We start from the raw sequence: 21,216 nt of genomic DNA, 5'->3' as shown, positions 1-21,216 counted from the left end.
GTCTATATATTTTTTGTTGTGAGGAAAAAGAAACTATTTTAGGTATGAACACAGCTTCATGAAGACAAAGACTGGCCCACTCATTAATATGAGTCAGTTCTGTCCAGATCTCTTTGACTTAGCTATTCCCCACATGGTCACAGCATTCCTAAAGACATATTCTAATGTGTCTTTAAAATATGCAATTTTATTCTTCTCTGCAAATAGAGAAGGCTGGGCTCATATTAAACTCAACCTGTTTGTTACCACTTCAATACAAGTGGAGTTTCATGACTGTCTTACAGCCCTTGCCCACTGTTCAAACCCATTATTAACTGCAAAACCTTTTTATCCTCCAAACTATTGACCTCATACTTTAGGTAGATATGCCCTGTCGATGGCCAGAAAAAGGTGGGTTTAGAATATGCAGCAATATGGTAAAGTAGAAATTCCTCCTTTTTGTCTATTCTTGCTTACCCACATGACTGAATTTATTATTTTTGGTCTTATTTATGGTTATGGACAATGAAGGAAACAAGAGTTCATCACCTCAGTAAGTATAAAAACATTTATTTGTTCATTTATGATCTGTTATACATTATCATGGCTTCCCAAGTGGTGCTAGTGGTAAAGAATCTGCCTGCCAACGCAAGAGATGCAGGAGATGCAGTTTTGATTCCTGGGCTTGGAAGATCCTCTGGAGGAGGCGGAAATGGCAACTCACTCCCATAATCTTGCCTGGGAAATCCCATGGACAGAAGAACCTGGCAGACTACAGTCCATGTCGTCCTAAAGAGCCAAACACAACTGAGCATTACTGCTACTACTACTACTACTCCTATACATTATCATATTGCTGCCATAAATGGTTTTGTTCTCTAAATGACTTGCACAGGGAAATGCTTTGGCTCACACTACAGCCAAAGCAACTGCCACTTTCACTTTCTGGATCCAACTAGTTGCCTCTGAAAACTTTGTGTTGTTACCTCTCAGATTCAAGATTAAACAAAATAACAAACAAAATTTACTGACTCATAGGGTGCCTCTTCTTCTCACATCTGTACAGGCCCAAAGACCTTCTTCTTCTTGCTTTCATGGCCTATGGAATGAAAAAGGTAAAAAAAAAAGTATGTACACATGTGCTCAGTTGCTAAGTCGTGTCCGCCTCTTTGCGACCCCATGGACTGCAACCTAACACGCTCCTCTGTCCATGGGATTTCTCAAGCAAGAATACTGGAATCAGTTGCCATTTCCTTGTACAGGGGATCTTCTGACCCAGGGATTGAACCCTCGTCTCCTGCATTGGCGGGCAGATTCTTTACCACGAGCCAGCAAGGAAGCCCTGAACAAAAGTAATGACAACACAAGTGATGGATACATAATTGATATGTGAGTTCTGAGTTCTTCTTAGTTGATCTGTTTTGTCACACCTGCCCCATTTTTCAAGCCTATACTTTAGCAAGTCCAGTAAAGATACAATGTTCCTACAGAAGAACACAAGGAACTCAAATTCTGGTAGTCCATGTTTTTTAGGAAGAACCTATTGCAGAAGAACTATAGACTCTCTGCATTATGCTTTTAGAGATAGGTCATCTGAAAACATCCTTGTTCACAGAGTGAGGTATAACATAAAAGAGAAATTTATGAACAGAAATAATACCAGGAAGTAATTTTTCAATGGATAGAGTCACTTAAAACATCAAGGATGTAAAATATTATAATAAATCTTAAAAATTTATCAATAAAACACAACTAACTATTAAATTACAACAAAAAATAGTAGTTATTCAAGCTATGTTACACAAACCACATGGCTCTAGATTACTTTAACTAGTAAATGAGTATGAATCCTTATTGGAAAGAATGCTGCACACATTTTCTAGATAAGTTAGAGTATAACCATGACCTATAAGAAAAGAGACTACCTAATCACAACAGAATACATTCTAATGTTTGAGTGTCCAGGTAATGATATGCCAGGAAATGGGAAAGGAAGATTGTATAAGGTACATAGATAATTCTAAGGCTTATAGTCATGTTACATGCAAGTGGTACTAATAAAATGTGACTTCTTTGCACTATTAAGTACTCCCAGATCTTGCTACATCAAGGTGGTATAAGAATTTTTAAGTCTATTTAGAAATGCAATTTAGGATTTATGACAAAGGCAGGAATGCAACACAGTGGAGGAAAGGTGACTTTTTTCAATAAATTGTGCTAGATGGATATAATATCCATGCAAGCAAAAAATAGCTGAACTTCTTCCTCACAACATATACACATAGATTGCCTATCTAAACCTAAAATGTGAAACAATAAAGCTTTCAGGAGAAAACACAGAAGAGTGTCTCTGTGACCTTGGAGTTAACAAAGTTTCCTAAACAGGGCATGGAAAGCATTAACCATGAAATTTTAAAAGTGGAAAATTAGACAGTGTTAAAGTTCCTACTTGATATCAGAAATAACAAGAGAATGAAAAATCAACCAATAGGGGAGGATGCTATTCATTATAAATATCTCTGACAAAAGATTTATATTCATAATATATATTTTTTAAACTCTTTAATATTGAGAAAAATATGCACAACCCAATAGAAAAATGAAAAAAAAAAGACTTGAACAACCACTTCACAGAAAAAATGTATGACTAATAAGCATGTAAAAAAGGTGCTCAACTTCATTAGATAAATGCAAAATAAAGAACAATATAATACTACCACCCTCCCACCACCCCCCACCCAACCGCCCCTCCACTCCACTCCAGCCCCCCACCCCACTATGCCATGGCTAAAATGAAAAAGATGGGGAAATACCAAACGTTGATGAAAATGTACAGCAACCATATCGAAAGGCTTGGCAGTATTTATACAAAAGTTGAACATCACAGTCTGTTCTGACCCAATAATTATAGTCCTAGGTAAATGTGCAGGTGTCAACAAAAAACATGCTCCGAAACATTTTGTTACACTATTCATACCATTCCCAAATTAAAAATAATACAAATGGCCAGCAACAGTCCAATGGGTGAATGAACTGTGATATTTTGGAGCAATGGAAGATAAAACAAGAAAAAGTATAAGGAACTCCCAACTATACACAACTAGATAGCTGAAACAAGTATTGAGTGGGGAAAAAAGTGAGTGAACGTCGCTCACTCGTGTCCGACTCTTTGAGAGTCCATGGGCTATACAGTCCATGGAATTCTCTAGGCCAGAACACTGAAGCAGGTAGCCTTTCCCTTCTCCAGGGGAGCTTCCCAATCCAGGGACCGAACTGAGGTCTCCCGCATTGCAGACGGATTACCAGTTGAGCCACAAGGGAAGCTCGTGGGGGTGGGGGTGGGGGTGGGGGGGAGATACAAAAACAGTGTTTGCACTGTGAGTTCATGTATATAAAGACTGTTAGTAATCTAGGTCATAGTTACACTTGGGACATGGGACAGGGAGAACTGGAAAGGGGTGGTGTCAAGGTGTCCTGGGGTGCTTGCAATTGCAAAATGTTCTAGTTCTTGCTCTAAACTCTGGTTACATGGGCTTATCCAGTTTGTGAACATTTATACAGATATATCCAAATTAAAAAGTTACAGCTGGAACAAATAAGAGAATAATGTCAGCAACAGATCAAACATTAAACATTGTATTAAAACCATTGAGGTCATAAGGAACTCTACTGCTCCACCCCCTAAGCCACGCGTGCGCACATGCACAGTGAAGTGAAAAACCTCATTGGCTGGGACTAGGTGCGCACTTCCGGAAGCACTTAGCACCGCCCCTTCCGTCTGCTGGTCATCCCGCCTTCCCGCCAACCAGTCTCCGCACTCGCCAGCCCGGCAGCTTCCGCCCCGTGGACTCAAACTCCACCAAGGCAAACAGGGCTTGGCGGCTATAGCCTTTCTCACAGTCTCCTCCGTCAGAACTGGCTCGCTGCTTGCCGCCATCATGAACATCCGCAATGCTCGGCCAGACGACCTGATGAACATGCAACATTGCAACCTCCTTTGCCTTCCCGAGAACTACCAGATGAAATACTATTTCTACCATGGCCTTTCTTGGCCCCAGCTCTCTTACATCGCTGAGGACGAGGACGGGAAGATTGTGGGCTACGTCCTGGCCAAAATGGAGGAAGACCCAGATGATGTCCCTCACGGACACATAACCTCACTGGCTGTGAAGCGTTCCCACCGGCGCCTGGGCCTAGCCCAGAAGCTTATGGACCAGGCCTCCAGGGCCATGATTGAGAACTTTAGCGCCAAGTACGTGTCCCTGCACGTCAGGAAGAGTAACCGGGCAGCCTTGCACCTCTATTCTAACACTCTTAACTTTCAGATTAGTGAGGTGGAACCCAGATACTATGCAGATGGAGAAGATGCTTATGCTATGAAGCGGGATTTGTCGCAGATGGCAGATGAGCTGAGGAGGCAGTTACAGCTGAAGAAGGGCGGGTATGTGGTGCTGGGCTCCAGGGAGAACCAAGAGACCCAGGGTAGCACACTTCCTGGTTCTAAAATGGCCTGTCAAGAGAAGAACCCGGCCACTGATGGTAGCGGGAGTGACAGCAAGGAACCCAGTGAATCCACGGAAAGCCCTGATGCCCAGGACAGTTCAGAAGACTCCAACTCCACCTCCTAGAGCCTTCTTAAGGTAAGTGTTCTCACTTCCTCGACCCAGTTCCTATCTCCCCTGAATTCCTGCACCATACTTGGGTCGCCGGAGTCCATCCCATTCTAGCCCCAATGGATTTCACTGTGAAAACACCCTGTTGACCTTGGATAGGAATGTAGAATGGGTTGGGGGAAACTCATTGCTCATCATAGGAAGTTAATAGGATTCCATGCTGAAAGTAGATTAAATTCAGTAAAATAAACAACATCCTGTCTTTTCAATATCAATTGTATTTCAGAATATCCACATAGTTTATGAAATAAATTTCTTCTTTATAGAATGACAGCTAATAAAAGCAGAAAGAATGCTAGAATTATAAAGTTGCCATTTTGAAACTCTTGAAACAATAGATCAGGCAGTTGTCATCAATGAATGATGCCATTAGGTGAAAGTTGGGACTGTTTGCAATGATAGATCAAGCTAGCAACACTTGAAGTCACTGGTCAAGTGTAGCATCACTATGTGCTGTGCTGTGGTTAGTTGCTCAGTGGTGTTTGACTCTTTGCAACCTCATGGACTGTCCACCAGGTTCCTCTGTCCATGTGGATTCTCCAGGCGAGAATACTGGAGTGGGTTGCCATGCCCTCCTTCAGAGGATCTTCTCAACCCAGGGTTGAGCATCACTATAAGGGAGACAAATATTATGTGCCTCCTAATCCAATAGGAAGTGCACAGTGACAGCTATGAAATATTCTTGCCCAAAGAAAATATTGTGTGTCTGTATAAAATGTATCTTGAATCCAAAGAAGACCCTGGATCTAACATTTTTTTAAGGAAAAAAAAAAACATAGGGACATGTTAAATTTCAATCAGCCAAATCCAGAATGAGAAAATTTCTACAGAACAAATGATCTGGTTTCTCCAACAAATGAATGTCATTTTTAAAAAGAGAGGAGGAATTTATCTGTTAAAACAAGTTGTTGAGATATACTAACCATATACAACTGTTATGGAGGTTGTTTGGTTTAAACAAACTAAATATAAGACATTTTGACACAACTAGGCAGAACTTGAACACAGATTGTATCCTATTAAGGAATTGTTGATAATTTGGTTAAGTGAGCTAAATGATATTGTAGTATTGTTTTAAAAAGCCCTCATCTGTTAAAGATACCAGTTCAGATCAGTCGCTTAGTCGTGTCCGACTCTTTGCTACCTCGTGGACTGCAGCATGCCAGGCTTCCCTGTCCATCACCAACTCCCGGAGCTTGCTCAAACTCACATCCATTGAGTCGGTGATGCCATCCAACCACTTCATCCTCTGTCATCCCCTTCTCCTGCCTTTAATCTTTCCCAGCATCAGGGTCTTTTCTAAGGATATATATTGAAGTAATTAGAGTTGAAATAATATGAGGCCTTGGATTTACTTCAAAATACTCCAGCAAAATGACACACACACACACACACAAAAGAGGTCATGGAGGGGGAAACAGAAAAAATAAGAATGACGACATGTCATCATGCTATTTTTTTTACTCTATAATGTGTGAAAATCAACATGAAAAGTCAAAGAACAAAACAATTACTGTTCTTCATACTACCCATTAACCAGTCACTGACAAGTAGTTTTAAAAGACTATTTAATTTCCCTTAAAGAATGTTGTAACACCTTAACATCTTAACAATTTGAAGGGTCAATTTAGAAGCTTTAACTTCTAGTCACCTTACCCTTATATATGAAAAAGGCAGCAACTTTCACATAACAAAGTCCAGTTATGAGTGACACACTGCATATAATTAAATGCCATTGGATTCATTTACTCATTCATAAAAATTTGTATATGCCTGGCATGAGACTTGGAGCTTGGTATACACCAGTGATTAGGACAGGCTGATGTTTACATTATATAGCATCTTATCTTTGTGGTTATCAGCTTCTCTTCAGTTGTTATAGTATACCTGAGTAAGATTTTAAGTAAGCAAAGATAATTGGAGATTGCTTAATATCTGGTATGAGAAACAAAAATAACTGTCACTTAGCAGGGGAAGAGAAAATAATAAATAATTGTAAGAAAATTATTGTGTGGCAGTTATAAATCTCAGTGTCCAAATTCAGGAATAACTGAAATGTTTCTTTATATTACTGTAATCGGACTTTATTTCTAAGATGAAAGAGGTGTTCCCTGTACTTAGCGTCACTGTCCTTCCATGTTGGAACCTGCTGTGACAGCTCCGTTGGCTCCATCTAATCTTTGGTCTTTATGAGCCCCTTCTGGGTCCTTTCCAGTCAGAGTCCTCTTCAGGTCTCAGGTGTTCTCTGCCATGTTTGGGCAGTTTTGGTAGCAAGGGTATTAATGTGCGTAGACTAGTTGTTCTAAAAATTAATCTCCAAATCTCAATAACTGAAAACAGTAACACACATTTTCTCACATCACGGTCCAGTATGAGTCAGCGATGTGGTAGGGATGTGGAGGGGAGAGGAAAAGAAAGGCCCTTCTCCATGAAGTCATTCAGGACTCTTATCTTCTCCTTAGCCCTGTTTAAGAATCTGGTGAAACCTAAGGACACCTCGAAAACTGCCTTTTAAAGGCTTGAAAATCTGTGCGATTGCAAAGGAAACCAATTTTTATTAATACTGTTATCAAATTATTTTAAAATAAACTTATTTTGTTGTTCAGTCACTAAGTCGTGTCTGACTCCTTACCACCCCATGGACTGCAGCATGCCAGGCTTCCCTGTCCTTCACTGTCTCCCAGAGTTTGCTCAAATTCATGTCCATTGAGTCAGTGATGCAATCTAACAATCTCATCCTCTGCCATCCCCTTCTCCTTTGCCTTCCATCTTCCCCAACATCAGGGTCTTATGTTATTTATGTATTTAAAGGAAAATCGAGTGTAAATGCTATTTGGAGATACCTCCAGCAGCTGTAGTGTAATATGAAAACCTGTGATTTGTATTGGTGATAAAGTCACAAGGTCTGTAACACACTACTGTGCCTTAGTGCCTGTATTCATAATTGAAGGAAATGCTAAATTTCAGTTGGAGGCTAGTGAAAATCCAGAATTTTTTGTTGTTGTTCCAAATCCAAGTTCATGATTCTCCCAAATTCAGTTAATGGATCCCAGGCTAAAAACCCCTGATACAGTGCCATTTTCTAGAATCATATGTCCTCCACTTGTTCATATACATTCAACTTGCAGATAAGGGAAGATAATACACATGGAGGTTTATCTAGGTGTTAAAAGTCAGTCTCATTTTCCTAACTACCTGCAGGGGAGATTAGATAATGTAGTGTAGTTGTATGCCTGGGAGGAAAAGGAATGAGTTCTGGTAACCACACAACATCGTTTCTGCAATAGTGGGAACCACCCCAGTGGTGCTCTGGACTTTGAGAAGTTCTGCTTCCATGCCCGGCTAGGAGCCTGGGGTCTCTCTGCTGCCCCCTCCCTCTCCATAACATGGCACAGAAAATTCTGCCAGGCTATCTGAGCTGTCTGCTTAGTCACACGACACACATGTCTTCTGCACAAACCTCGGCATGGGACACTGGGACCCTACCACCTTGCTGCCTTTCTGCCTCTTGTTAAAGCCTGGAAGAATTGACCCCTCTACATGGAAATCCCCTGAATTGTCTAAAGCTGCATTTACCATCCCTCACCTTTGTCCCATTCAGCAAGGGTTTATTAGGACATACACTTAGCTGCCTGAATGGGAAAAGACTTCTGTGAGGAAAGAAAGAATAGAGACAAAAATTAAAAGGTTAATACAACAGAAGTATTATCCAGCCACAACTGTGGCATTCCCCCTGTGGAACTGCAGTTAGAATACCTACAGAAGAAAGTCCTGAAAGAAATAACCTTTCATTTTCCCTTATCTTATTTTGCGTCTGGGCAATGGAGACAGAGTTAGAAGATTTAGAAATGATGGTGAATAGGGCAGCTGGTGAAGGAGACCGGATGTCTTCCTCTACAAAATGGTAATAAAAGTCACTGAGAACACTGTGAGAACACTGTGTCAGAGGTACGATTATAGGGACTACTTGTGAATTGTCTCACTTAAGCCTCCTAAAATCCCTCTAAAGTAGGTACCCAGGTAGTGCTAGTTGTAAAGAACCTGCCTACGAATGCAGGAGACATAAGAGATGCAGGTTCGATCCCTGGGTTGGGCACATCCCCTGGAGGAGGAAATGGCAACCCACTCCAGCATTCTTGCCTGGAGAATCCATCCCACAGACAGCGAGGCCTGGCAGGCTAAAATCCATAGAGTCACACAGAGTCAGACATGACTGAAGTGACTTGGCACACACACACACACATGCAAAATGCATTGCTCCATTTTACAGATGAGAAGTGCCTGTCATTCAGACAGTAAGTGGAAAACAGGGATGCAAACTCAGATGCTGGGACTCCACCAGGGTGAAGATTAAGTGGACAGTGCCTGAAAATTGCTTAGCCCAATGCTTCACACACAGTTACTTATTCTATAAATTTTTGCTTTCAAACTGCAGTGATAGTAACCATCCAGCCTCTTTTTCTTCTCCACAGTAATCAAGTGATAGAATGTTGTGTATGAGCAGCAACAGTTTGCAGCCTTGGAAGGGAGATGCATCTTAATGATTAAAATAGCTTTCACTGACAAGCTGAATGTCAAAGCATTCAGCTGAATCAATGCTCGTCAACAGCAGAGTTTCTAAGGAGCCATAGCAATGAAGACAGGTCAGTTCAAAACATGCTAGTTAAGGCAGGAATGCCATCAAATTGATGCTCCTGACAAGAAATATGTGGATGATTAATAACAAAAAGGGAAAAAATGCAGAATCTTAGAATTTTCCATTGAGCTGGCAATATTGAGTTAACCAAGGTTACTTGAGTGACTCTCCCTTTCTGGTCTATTCTTTCTGTCGCTAAGCTGTCATCCTAACAAAAAGTTGTTAAATGTTCACATGAGCATTCACTGAAATAGACTGTTCTTAATTTTACCAGACAACTAATTATAACTGGAATGATATAATGAAATATGGAAGAAAGTTAGAGACTGACAGGTCTGGTAAATTCCTAGTATAACCTTACCCCAGATATGCCAGAAACCATAGATTTCAAATGCTGCTGCACTGTATAAAGATAAAGAGGGGAGGGGAAGTGGGAAGAGATAAAATATTGTTTTGAAATACTAATCAGATAGATATCATTTGTTGAATTATTTATAATCTCTAACAATGTCACTTTTCAGTCAGTGTGCCATGTATATATTTAGGATGACTGAAATACCAACTTTGTTAGAGGTAACTGACAAAAACAGAGGCTTTTCCTAAATGTTACACCCTTCATGCTAAGGAGCTCTATGGTGGAAGAGGTAAGGAAGAGACGATAACAACAGTTATTCTGTGAATGGCTCTGGTTCAAAGAGCTTTCCTGAAATATTCTGCAGTGCTGTTCTAAGACTGAAGTCCTCAGACTATCATAGGATTTTTTTTTAATTCCACGTCATAAAATTCTGTTTTGTTCTCGAAAAGTCATGTCAACAATTAACCTATTTCTCAGGCTGCCATTGCCTGTCTTTAAGTAATCCCAGTAGTGTAAGAATTTGAACTTAATAAGCTAATAAGTTAAGGACTAATAATATTCATATTTTATCTTAACGTCTTAATTGTATCAAGCAATATTTACTGAGAAAACTAAAAGAACTATAGAATTGGTTTTTATATAACTTCTTTTGCATGCCTCTTTTAACAGTGTTTGAAACAAATTAAAAAAGGTAATGATGATAGACTTTCTGGCCTATTCTCCCACATCTTCCATGACAGCAAATACACTTTTTTTCAAAAATAACATTTTGTATTATATGCCTCTGCCTGTCCTGCTTGATTCACTGTTGTTATTTTGGGAACTGACTTCTCTAATAAAATTGTGATTTTGTACAAAAATGCTTTTTAACTGGCCTGTACCTAATAGCCTTTATCTTACAACTTCTGTGTGCATCTGATAGATGGGAAAACAATGCATCTTTACAACTTAAAGGTTGTGCTGTTGTTTTATTTGCAGCTACTCAGTAATGGGAAGCAATACTCCACTAGCTTTTCTTTAACTTATATATTCCATTCATATATCACACAAACCTTTCTACCTTATTAAGGATAGGGCCCATGTCCCAGTTCCTTGGACTCCAAAATTACTGCAGACAGTGACTGCACCATGAAATTAAAAGATGCTTGCTCCTTGGAAGAAAAGCTATGACAAACCTAGGCAGTGGATTAAAAAATAGTCAAAGCTATGGTTTTTCCAGTAGACATGTACGGATGTGAGAATTGGACTGTAAAGAAGGCTGAGTGCCATAGAATTGATGCTTTAAAACTGTGGTGCTGGAAAAGGCTCTTGAGAGTCCCTTGGGCTGCATGGAGATCAAGCCAGTCAATCCTAAAGGAAATCAATCCTGAATATTCATTGGAAGGACTGATGCTGAAGCTCTAATACTTTGGCCACCTGATACAAAGAACCAACTCTTCAGGAAAGACCCTCATGATTGGAAAGATTGAAGGCAGAAGGAGAAGGGGATGAGATGGTTGGATGGCATCACTGACTCAATAGACTTGAGTTTGAGCAAATTCCAGGAGATAGTGAAGGACAGGGAAGCCTGGCATGCTGCAGTCCATGGGACTGCAAAGAGTCAGAAATTACTTAGCAACTGAACAACAACCACCATGTCCCATTTATCTTCATTTCCTTAACTCTTGACACATTATTCCTTCATTGTAAGTTCTCAGTATATAGTCATTGAAAGAAGGAAGGACCCGCCCAAATTACCAATGTAGAATTTAAAAATGAAAAGGAGAGAAAGTGTACTTAAGGCACTACTTTCTATTACCTATTGTAATTAGAATGCTTTTAAGTTATGAATAGAGAGACATAATGGGTATTTTGCTTTCATATCCAGGTCTCACAGAAAGAAAATATGACTTCTAGAATTGGACACATTGCATCTAGCTATCAAGAGCTAAAAAGGCTTTTCATTTCATTTGAATTGAGATAAATTTCCTTTTTCTCCCTCTCTTTTTTTTTTTTTTTTTTTTTTGAGATAAGTTTCTTTTTGAGTGGAGTAGGATGGGGTAGAATTTGAAGATGGCAAGCAAAAGTGTCATAATTTCTTCAGGTTTAAAATAAGATCTTTGGGGTAGATCTCAGCCTTTCATTGTTCTCCCCACTCCCCTCTCTCCTGGCAGAAATGGCTTTTCGGTTCAGTTCAGTTGCTCAGTCATGTCTGACTCTTTGCGACCCCATGGACTGCAGCACACCAGGCCTAACTGTCCATCACCAACTCCCAGAGTTTACCCAAAACTCCTGTCCGTTGAGTCAGTGATGCCATCCAACCATCTCAACCTCTGTCATCCCCTTCTCCTCACTTAGATGTCAAGAAAAGTCCATGTGTCTTCACCACAGAGAGGGGAGAGAGCCTCAGATTCACGTGTGGCTCTTTGTGCTGTCATCTGAATTCTCACTGGCCCCCATGGAGATATAGCGAGTCTAAACTGGCTGTTAGTGCCTTGTTGATCTGCTGCCAGAATCTGTTACTGGTTAAACCCTGGTTTTATTCTCTCAGAGTCTATAGCCCTCCTTTGCTCACTTGCTCTCTTTTCACTTCTCAACAGCATTGCAGGTCCTCGTGTCTCAACCACATCTGGTCTCTGAGTCCTGGCTTATCCCGTGAACTCTGTAGCATCTGCTCTGGGGTCATCTCAGGCCAACCCCAATGGCTTCTCACTCTCAACCTTCCACACACCCCACCAGGATCATGACGGAATACGTGGACACAAGAGCCTGCTGTGCAAGTGCCAAGAAGTTTGAGGCCTGCCATCACCGAACCTTTCCTGGCCTGCTCACACCATGCCTGCCATTTTATTGTGTTTGTAGTAGTCCTTTGTTGGGTGTGGTTGTCTTGTAAGGTTGTCCCTTCCTAAAATACAGAACAGGAAACAGGGAAGACTCCCAAAGCTCCTAGGCTTTTAGTTTTTGCCATTGTTCCTCTGGGTTTTCATTCTTGAGGGGGTGGTCAGGACCATCAAGTCAGACCTCATGCCCCCTTCCTCTTCCTTTTTCACCCCTTCTCGTTGAAGTATTCTGTTTCCTCTTCCTTTCTCCAGGAACCTGTCCGCTCTCATGTCCTCTCCTTTCTTGAAGAGGTATTCTCCTCCTTCCCAGGGGGAAGAAGTGGTAAGGGCTTCTATTATGCAATCAGAACTTGGAGATTTTAAGAAAAGGACAACCAGTAATTAAATTGGAATATCTAATATGCTTGTTAGTGTCTTTTTTTTTTTTTGGTTAGTGACATAACTTGCTGTTTATTGAGAACCTATAATGTTTAGGCACAGTTCTAGGGCCTTTATTACCAGTATATTTAATCCTCTCAGCAAGTGGGAGGTAAGTTTATTATTATCCCTATTTTATAGATGGGGAACCTGAAGTCAAGGAGGCGAAGTAAATTTCTAGGACCTGAACTCAAGTTATTTGAATTCAAAGCCAAAATTCCTTTCACTTTCCTCTTGCTCCTTTTTGCATTTTATTTACAAAAGTGTGAAAACAATAGCAAAAAAAGGGAGAATCGAGTTTTAAAATGTGTTAACACGTGACAACTATATGTCTTTTGTAAATATTTATATAACCCACTGTTATAATCCTGTTTACTGTTTTCCCCAGTAAAAATAAGTAAAGGCAAAACATTTTGACCACTTTTGATGCAGTGCAGCAGAGGTCACCAGATAAAATCCAGTTATCATTACTTAATGTTTTTCTATTCACTGAATGTGAATTACCATAGCATGTAGTTTTTCTCATGTTTAAATTTTTATGAAAACTAGTGTGTATGGTTTAAAGTTAAAGCCCTGACATTAACCATCCGATGACAAGAGAGAAATCTGTTCTCTGTAGTCATAATTAGCCCTTCTAAGCTCTTCTTACAAATCTACTCTAAGAATGTACTCTTAAGAATGCCTGCCTAAAAAAAAAAAAAAAAAAAGAATGCCTGCCTAATAGGAAATGATTGCCTGAGGCAGACATAAAAGTTTTTTCCTACATGAGGATTTGACAATACAAACCTCTCATCCATCTTTCCATCTTTACTGTTTTTCTTTTTAATTTTCTCTCCCAACTCTAAAACTATTTTATTCCTTCCTCTCAAGCATGTATTTATCTCTTTATTTTTAAATATTACAGCTTTCTAACATCTGTCTCTAGGGCAGCATAATCTTACTGGTGAAATATTCCATGTTTTCCTTGAGCCCTTGTCAATATGTCTTCGTGTTAACAGCTTAGCAGATGGAGAAACAGAAGGAGTAGCCTCAGCTTACCTGAATGATTTCTCTCCGGCACCCGGCACATGACTGTCTCTACTAACTTGATGATAGGAACTGGAGTAATTGGAAGATAAGAAATGATGCCTGACTTTTGCAGTGTTGTTTACCAAAACTGTTGGCAGCTTTTTTATGTTACTGTTAGATCCTTTTTCCCAGTCTCATACCAAGAGAAGACAGAAGTATAGCAACCTACCTGGTTCGCACTGTGCCTACTTAGATAATGAAAGTAAAATAATAATAACTAATATCGCTTTGGGCGTAAATTAGCATATTCCCAGGTGGTTCCAGGGTAATCACCGTGGTTTAGCAGGAGCAATAGCTTTCTGCAACAGAAAATGTGGGAGCCTGGGATACTGCTTTGTGTAATAGCATTGTTCTTTTTACATGGGGCTTATTATTATTTAATGGGGTGACTGCTTTTTACTTAAGTATTGGGTTGGCCAAAAGCTTCATTTGGGTTTTTCCATAGGATGCTGTGGAAAAACCCAAGTTTTTTTGGCCAACCCCGTACAAACCGAGAGAGGCCAAAGCAGGACATTGAAACAAGGATGTAGGAGAGTCCGTGGTGAACACCCTTGGACTAGCTGTAGGAAATGACCCACACTGGCTCCTGTACTTGCTGCTTTAAAGAAACTATCTGGGTGGGCTAAGGTCTGTGAGCATATTGTTCAGAAACACTAATCATCAAGATGCAGGGTTTTCTCTGGCTAATAGAAACTTGTGAATGAAGTCTGTGAGTTTCCTAGTTGGAATCTGTGTTTTCCCTTTGGAGATAAGAATAAGGAACCAAAAGTGACTGAAACAATAATGGGGAAGTAGATATGTGGGAGGAGCAGAGAGGGGTGCTGGAGGTTAGTCCAAAGCTGAGTAAACTAGGAAAGGATAAGGACTCTGAAATAGCTGAAAGAAAGTTTTCTCAAGCTTTTACACGCAGATGGGTCATTGGGGACCATGTTAAAATGAAGATTTTGTTTCCGTAAGTGGGGGTGTGGGGGATGCTGAGTGTCTGCATTTCTAACTAGCTCCTGGACAATGGGCAATGCTGATGTTGCTGATCTAGGTATCACACCTTGACTTGTAGATGTCTTAACAGTTATCTCGAAATACGGAACTAGTCCAGAATACCTGTGACTGGCCTGTAGGTTGGTTTGTATTAGACTCCAAATAATTTAGAATCTCATTCTTAAATACACATGCAAATGTTGTTTGTCTTAGGAATTTTGTCATATGAGGTTGATGACCTAATGATTTCAATAAAAATTTCAAACCTGTTTCATCAAAATGTGTAAAGCAAAATTTATATATACAGTATATGAGCTATAGTGATAATAATTGACATCTTCTATTATATTAGAAGGTAGGCTCAGCAGGTAAAGAATCTGCCTGCAATGCGGGAGACCCCTGTTCAAGTCTGGGTTCGGGAAGATCTGCTGGAGAAGGGATAGGCTACCCACTCCAGTACTCTTGGGCTTCCTTGATGGCTCAGCTGGTAAATAATCTGCCTGCAACATGGGAGACATGGGTTTGATCCCTGGGTTGGGAAGATTCCCTGGAGAAGGGAACAGCTACCCACTCCAGTATTCTGACCTGGAGAATTCCATAGACTGTGTAGTTCATGGGGTCAAACGGTCTCAAAGAGACTAACTTTCACTTTCTTTGATATGTTAATATTTCCTTCCTCATCTTTGACTTCCAAACAAATGACTGGGTAGATGAGATTTTTGAACTGTCACTCAATTTATTGTGTTTGTTGATCCATAGATTACTCCAGACACTAAGAATGTTTCCCATGCTGATATTTGACATAGAATTTGAACATGAACACATTAAAAAAAGAGAATATGAGATCTTTATGTGGGTTGAAGTGGTGTGGGAAACAATTTCAAGAAAAAATTTCTCATCCAGGGATAAGAATTTCTAGCCCAGGTTTTCTCAAAGTACAATTCATCAAAGTCACCCAGGTGCTATGTTAAAAACACAGTTTCTTTCACTCCAGCTCAAATTTACAAAACAGATTGTGTATTTTTAACAAGCCTCCAGGTGATTGTTTTGTATGCTGCCACCTGAAAATCATTGACTAGTAAGACATTGTGGAGAAGGCAATGGCACCCCACTCCAGTACTCTTGCCTGGAAAACCCCATGGCTGGAGGAGCCTGGTAGGCTCCAATCCATGGGGTCACTAAGAGTCAGAGACGACTGAGCGACTTCACTTTCACTTTTCACTTTCATGCTTTGGAGAAGGAAATGGCAACCCACTCTAGTGTTCTTGCCTGGAGAATCCCAGGGACGGAGGAGCCTGGTGGGCTGCCGTCTCTGGGGTCACATAGAGTCAGACACGACTGAAGCGACTTAGCAGCAGCAGTAAGACATTGAATTCATCATGAAGGTAATTTGAAGGGCAATTTTCCCATGGTGACACTCCAAATTTAAGTTAATTTGTTCAAAGAAGCATTTTGCTGTTGTCTTTCTATTACTTGCCTGCCCATCCTTTCCCCAGTCCTCCCTTTTCAACATCAGTGTCCCCTCCCTTTTCCTAGTTTTATCTTTGTTTTTTGTCTCCAAGCCAACAATAACCTGTAGTTTGGCAGTAGTGGCATATAGCACAGACGTGCAGAATCAGAATATTCACAGATACTCTCACTGAAATTTTCTTAATTTCTTTCCAGAACAAGAAGCTAAAATACTGCAGTGTCCATTTACAAGTCAGATACCAGGCCAGTCTGGAATCACAGGCTCTTCTACTCCTGTGTCATTCGTTCCTCATAGCCTTTCATCATCTGGGTATTCTGAGTCAGAACTGTTATTAACGGTACTTGGCCAAAAACCTGATGAAACAGACCAAGTGACTTATCACAGCCCTTCTTAATACTTTTTCCTAGACATGAATGCTTCTTTGAAATCTTAAAAGACACAGATCATTTCCTTGAGGCACACTTGAAAGGTAATTTAAACAGCTTGTTCCCTTATATGGATATAAAGATTAAATTTTGTGAAGTTCTGCAAAAAAAAAGTCCTTTCATTATAAATCATATATATATTGCTTTCACACCAAAATTAAGATAGATTTTGTGTAAGGTCATCACCTCAACTGCATATTTTAAGACCTTACTTAGAGAACACAGTCCTTAGCAAGTAATTGTCACAAGAAGTGGTTTAATAGAGTGAGAAATCACAGACCTGAGTCCAAAGGCTTAAATTTTAGTCCTAGTTTGGCTTATTACTACCTGAATATCCTCTGGCATGTCAATTTTCTCATATATAAAATAGAGAAAAATAACTTTCATACCTTCTGAGTTATTGTGTAATGAGGTATTGTAGGGAAAACTGCACTGTAATTTGTAAGAAGACATGTAAATGTTATTACTAACGTTTTTACTTTCAGAGATTTTTATCCTCAGATTCAAACTGGTGTGAAATATTGATAATTTTCCTCTCTAGCCATCCAGGAAAAAAAAAAAAAAATCAGCATTTCTGCAGTGATGACTGTGTGCATGTGTGTGAAGATTTTAAGGAATGAAGTATGACGAATGGAGTGAATTCCTATAAATGTAGCAAGTCAAATCTCTATGTATCCATTTAAAAGGAAACGCTTAATCAAAGTTGTTTAGCTCTTGCTCTTTATGACCCAAGCATTCATATGTAATAAGATTATTTGTGTGAATCAAATTGTACTTGTTTTCCCATTTGCATGGTTTTGAGTAAAGGAGACTTAAAAAAAATCACCAAAGTTTTCACATATTCAAAATCTTAAGTAAACTATGGTGATACATTAGGGCAAGCATCTAAATCTGGCTACTTTTTGAAGCATCACCAGAGCAAAAAGCTGTGTCAAGTCCCAAGGTACATTACTTTCATTACTGAAAGAAGGTACAAAAGTTAAAGCTTGTTAAATAATAGATGTTGTAAAGAATCTTGGAAAATTATGGACTCCCTCAGGTAAAGAGCCTTCTAGGAAATGAATATTTCTATTGTTCCTTTGGTATTCAAGACAGTTTTGTGCCTACTGGTATAAGTGCTGTGCTTAGTTACTCAGTCATGTCCAGCTCTTTGCAACTCCATGGACTGTAGCTCATCTGTCCATGGGGATTCTTCAGGCAAGAATACTGGAATGGTTTGCCACACCCTACTCCAGGAAGAGGTCTTCCCAACCCAGGGATCAAACCCAGGTCTCCTGCATTGCAGGCAGATTCTTTACCATCTGAGCCGCCAGGAAATCCTTGGTAAGTATGCCCTAGTTAGTAAGATTCTCAGTTAGTTGGAGGTATGCCTTTCTTTTAAAAGTGGCAAAACAATTCATGTGAAGGGAAGTTGAGAAAAGAACCAACAAAACAGAAGGGTTCTTAGGCAGATCAGCCTAGGAAAATGTACACTTGGAAACTGATAACAGATTTTGAGTCCCTGAAAATTACTCAATGCCTGTGTATCCCTTATAAAGTACTAAAGGATGAAAAGCAATGATCCATGATATATTTTCCACCACTTCATACATGTTCTTTAATTTTATCCTCTTCTTTATAATTGGGGAGTCAGAGGGAGCAGGGTGGATAGATTAATTTGTATCCAGTAAGTTCTTTTGTTTGTTTGTTACTAAAACTTACACAATGAAAGGAGGTAGTTTCAGAATAACTGGACACCCTGAATAAAGAAAGAAGGCTGTATTTATAGTTTAAAATTATGTATACCAGTACAATTCTGATTCTAAAATATCTTGGTCAGTCATGTGAAAATATAGGTTCCTGTCTTTGATGAGAAAAAAATAGAGAGGGCTTATCACAGAATGTACAGCTTTTAGAACCACTCTGTCATTCATGGCTTATCCCTCAGAATTCAAAGCTTTATAAGTTATAAACATTTTCCAGCACATGGTACATCCTGTCTTATGTCAGACAGGGCTAGGATAATCCAAGGGCATAAATGAATTTTCCCTTTTCCACCCTGAATTATTCTTTCATCCCTCATACCCAGTATCCTATTATTCTTTCCTGGCTTAAGTTCCACCCTTAAGCGACGCTGGAATTCCTTCAAAATAACCTATATCATATCACTTTTTAAATTCCTTTGCCCCTTCTGTCCCCACTTCCCATAGATAGATTGATAAATAGATCCTACATCATGGCTGGTAATAAGCATTTTTAAGAATTCACATGAAATTATTCATCACTGGCAGCCTTGCTCTCTAAAGAATATTTATATTTAATGCAAATGAATCTGACTGGTAGGATAAACCTGCTTCATTGATACTCTCATCTTATCTACTGGAAGATCTAAACTGGAGCTCCACAGGGTGGCCTGCCACCTTGGGCCACAGTTTTTGTTTAAAAAAGAAGAATGCATTTCTTACTTATGAGCAAATGAAATACTAAGAAGCAATGTTTTTTTATGACCTGAAGCTTTCTTTTTTGCATTGTTCCTTCAATTCTTTTTTCTCCCACATCTTCAACAATCTTAACATCCCAATTTATACATCTACAAAATAGAAATCATTGTAGGGTTGCTATAAGGACTACAAAGTCATTACAAGGGTTAAGTAAAAAATTCATCCAGGTGCCCACCCACCCAGGTGCACAGTAAGTATCGGTACCAGTTACTTCCCTTCTAATTTGTGCATAAATATTTGAATAAAGCCTTAATTCTAATATAGGACTTTACATTTGAGTATCATTTTATGCAAAAAATTATTTAGTGATCATAAGCTGTTTCTGTCTTCCAGTGTCTTCTCCATTCTCTACTGATTTACCTCTGAGTGTGCCCAGGCAATAGCAGATGCTCAAGGCATGAATGAATGAAGTGAAAGGATTCACAGATGAGGAATAACTGAGCCAATGAAGGTTATACAGAACCCTGTGCTGTGCTGTGTCACTCAGTCATGTCTGACTCTGCGACCCCATGGTCTGTAGCCTGCCAGGCTCCTCTGTGCATGGGGATTCTCCAGGCAAGAATACTGGAGTGGATTGCCATGTCCTCCTCCAGGGGATCTTCCCAACCCAGGGACTGAACCCAGGTCTCACGCATTGAGGGCAGATTCTTTCCCCTCTGAGCCAACAGGGAAGTCCAAGAATACTGGAGTGGGTAGCCTATCCCTTCTCCAGGGGATCTTCCTGACCCAGGTATTGAACCGGGTCTCCTGCATTGCAGGTGGATTCTTTACCAGCTAACCTACCAGGGAAGCCCATACAAAACCCCACTTTATATCAAACAATGGTAAGACAAGAACCCTTTGCAATCAAAGAATAAATGTTATTTTAAGAAGAACTACTCCAGTGCAGTTCTATGCCAATAGTAAAATATTTCTATTTTCCCTCTGTTTTCAAATCTGAAAGCCAGATAATATTATCCTAATATTTCTTTCCCCAAAAGGTAAAATAAGAGGTGCAAATAACTGAGAACACTTAGCAAATCCCTCAAAATGTGTTTCTCCAAATATAACAACCAAAATTCATTAAAAGTAAGAAAGCATGATAATTGGTGAAAACCAGGACATTGCATACCCAGTTTTAACTTTGCAAATAAAACTAAAATGATACGTGAAGTGTTTTTTAAAATATCACAGTAAAATGTGGTTTTCATAGGTGTTTATGCTTCTGGAAAAGGGCAAAAATGACTACCATTTCATTCTTTGTGCAGAACAGTCTGTTCTATTTAAAAAAAAATTAATAAATGAGCAGTAATCTCCAAGAAATCATCTTGACCAGCATTAATGACTAGTGTGATAGTTAACAGCCCGAGGCATAGCCAGAGGCCATTAAGGCTCTTGGGGGGAAAAAAGGTTGGGGGATTGTGGTTTACCAGTAATTAACCATAGTTATGAAGCAAAACTTCCTAAGAAAAGAGATAAAAGTTTCTCTGGCTTATTCTATCTTTTCATATACCCCTCCCCGACCTTTTTTAGTAAACAGGAAAAGAGGATGCTGCCATCATTTCACAAACCAGGTTGGATTGGAAATAATTCATTTAATGAAACAGGGACACTCAGGGGACCAATTAATGCCTTTTCAAGCTTAGGCTAGACAACTATAAGAGCCACTTTAAAAAAAAAATAACTCAGCCTAACACATTAGTTGATTGTTGGTGAACTGAAACTCAATCATCAGATCATAAGGATTTTTGGGGGGGAGCTTTTTTTTTCAGTTTTTAATCTTATCTCAATAAAGGTAAATACATAAGGATTATAAATAAACAAATCTGAAGTAATATAGATTGGGGGAACCTCAAGAGGGTCAGGAGATAATGAAGATTATACCTCAATATTGGGATTATGATGTTAGTTCTTTATTTCAATAAAAGTGGATAGA

The 21,216-nt window shown here is 39.5% G+C and overlaps 1 protein-coding gene across 1 annotated transcript; it reads left to right on the top strand.

Annotated features, from left to right (window-relative positions):
* The first annotated feature begins 3,914 nt into the window (after nucleotides 1-3,914).
* NAA11 (N(alpha)-acetyltransferase 11, NatA catalytic subunit) lies at nucleotides 3,915-12,859 on the top strand. The gene is made up of 2 exons (XM_027545407.1): nucleotides 3,915-4,619; nucleotides 12,223-12,859. The coding sequence occupies exon 1, from the start codon at nucleotides 3,918-3,920 to the stop codon at nucleotides 4,605-4,607; it is 690 nt and encodes a 229-aa protein (XP_027401208.1). The 5' UTR covers nucleotides 3,915-3,917; the 3' UTR covers nucleotides 4,608-4,619; nucleotides 12,223-12,859.
* Nucleotides 12,860-21,216: the final 8,357 nt, after the last annotated feature.

The sequence above is a fragment of the Bos indicus x Bos taurus genome, chromosome 6, assembly GCF_003369695.1.
Source record: "Bos indicus x Bos taurus breed Angus x Brahman F1 hybrid chromosome 6, Bos_hybrid_MaternalHap_v2.0, whole genome shotgun sequence".
NCBI lineage: Eukaryota > Metazoa > Chordata > Mammalia > Artiodactyla > Bovidae > Bos > Bos indicus x Bos taurus.
This window is presented reverse-complemented; position numbering and strand designations above follow the sequence as displayed.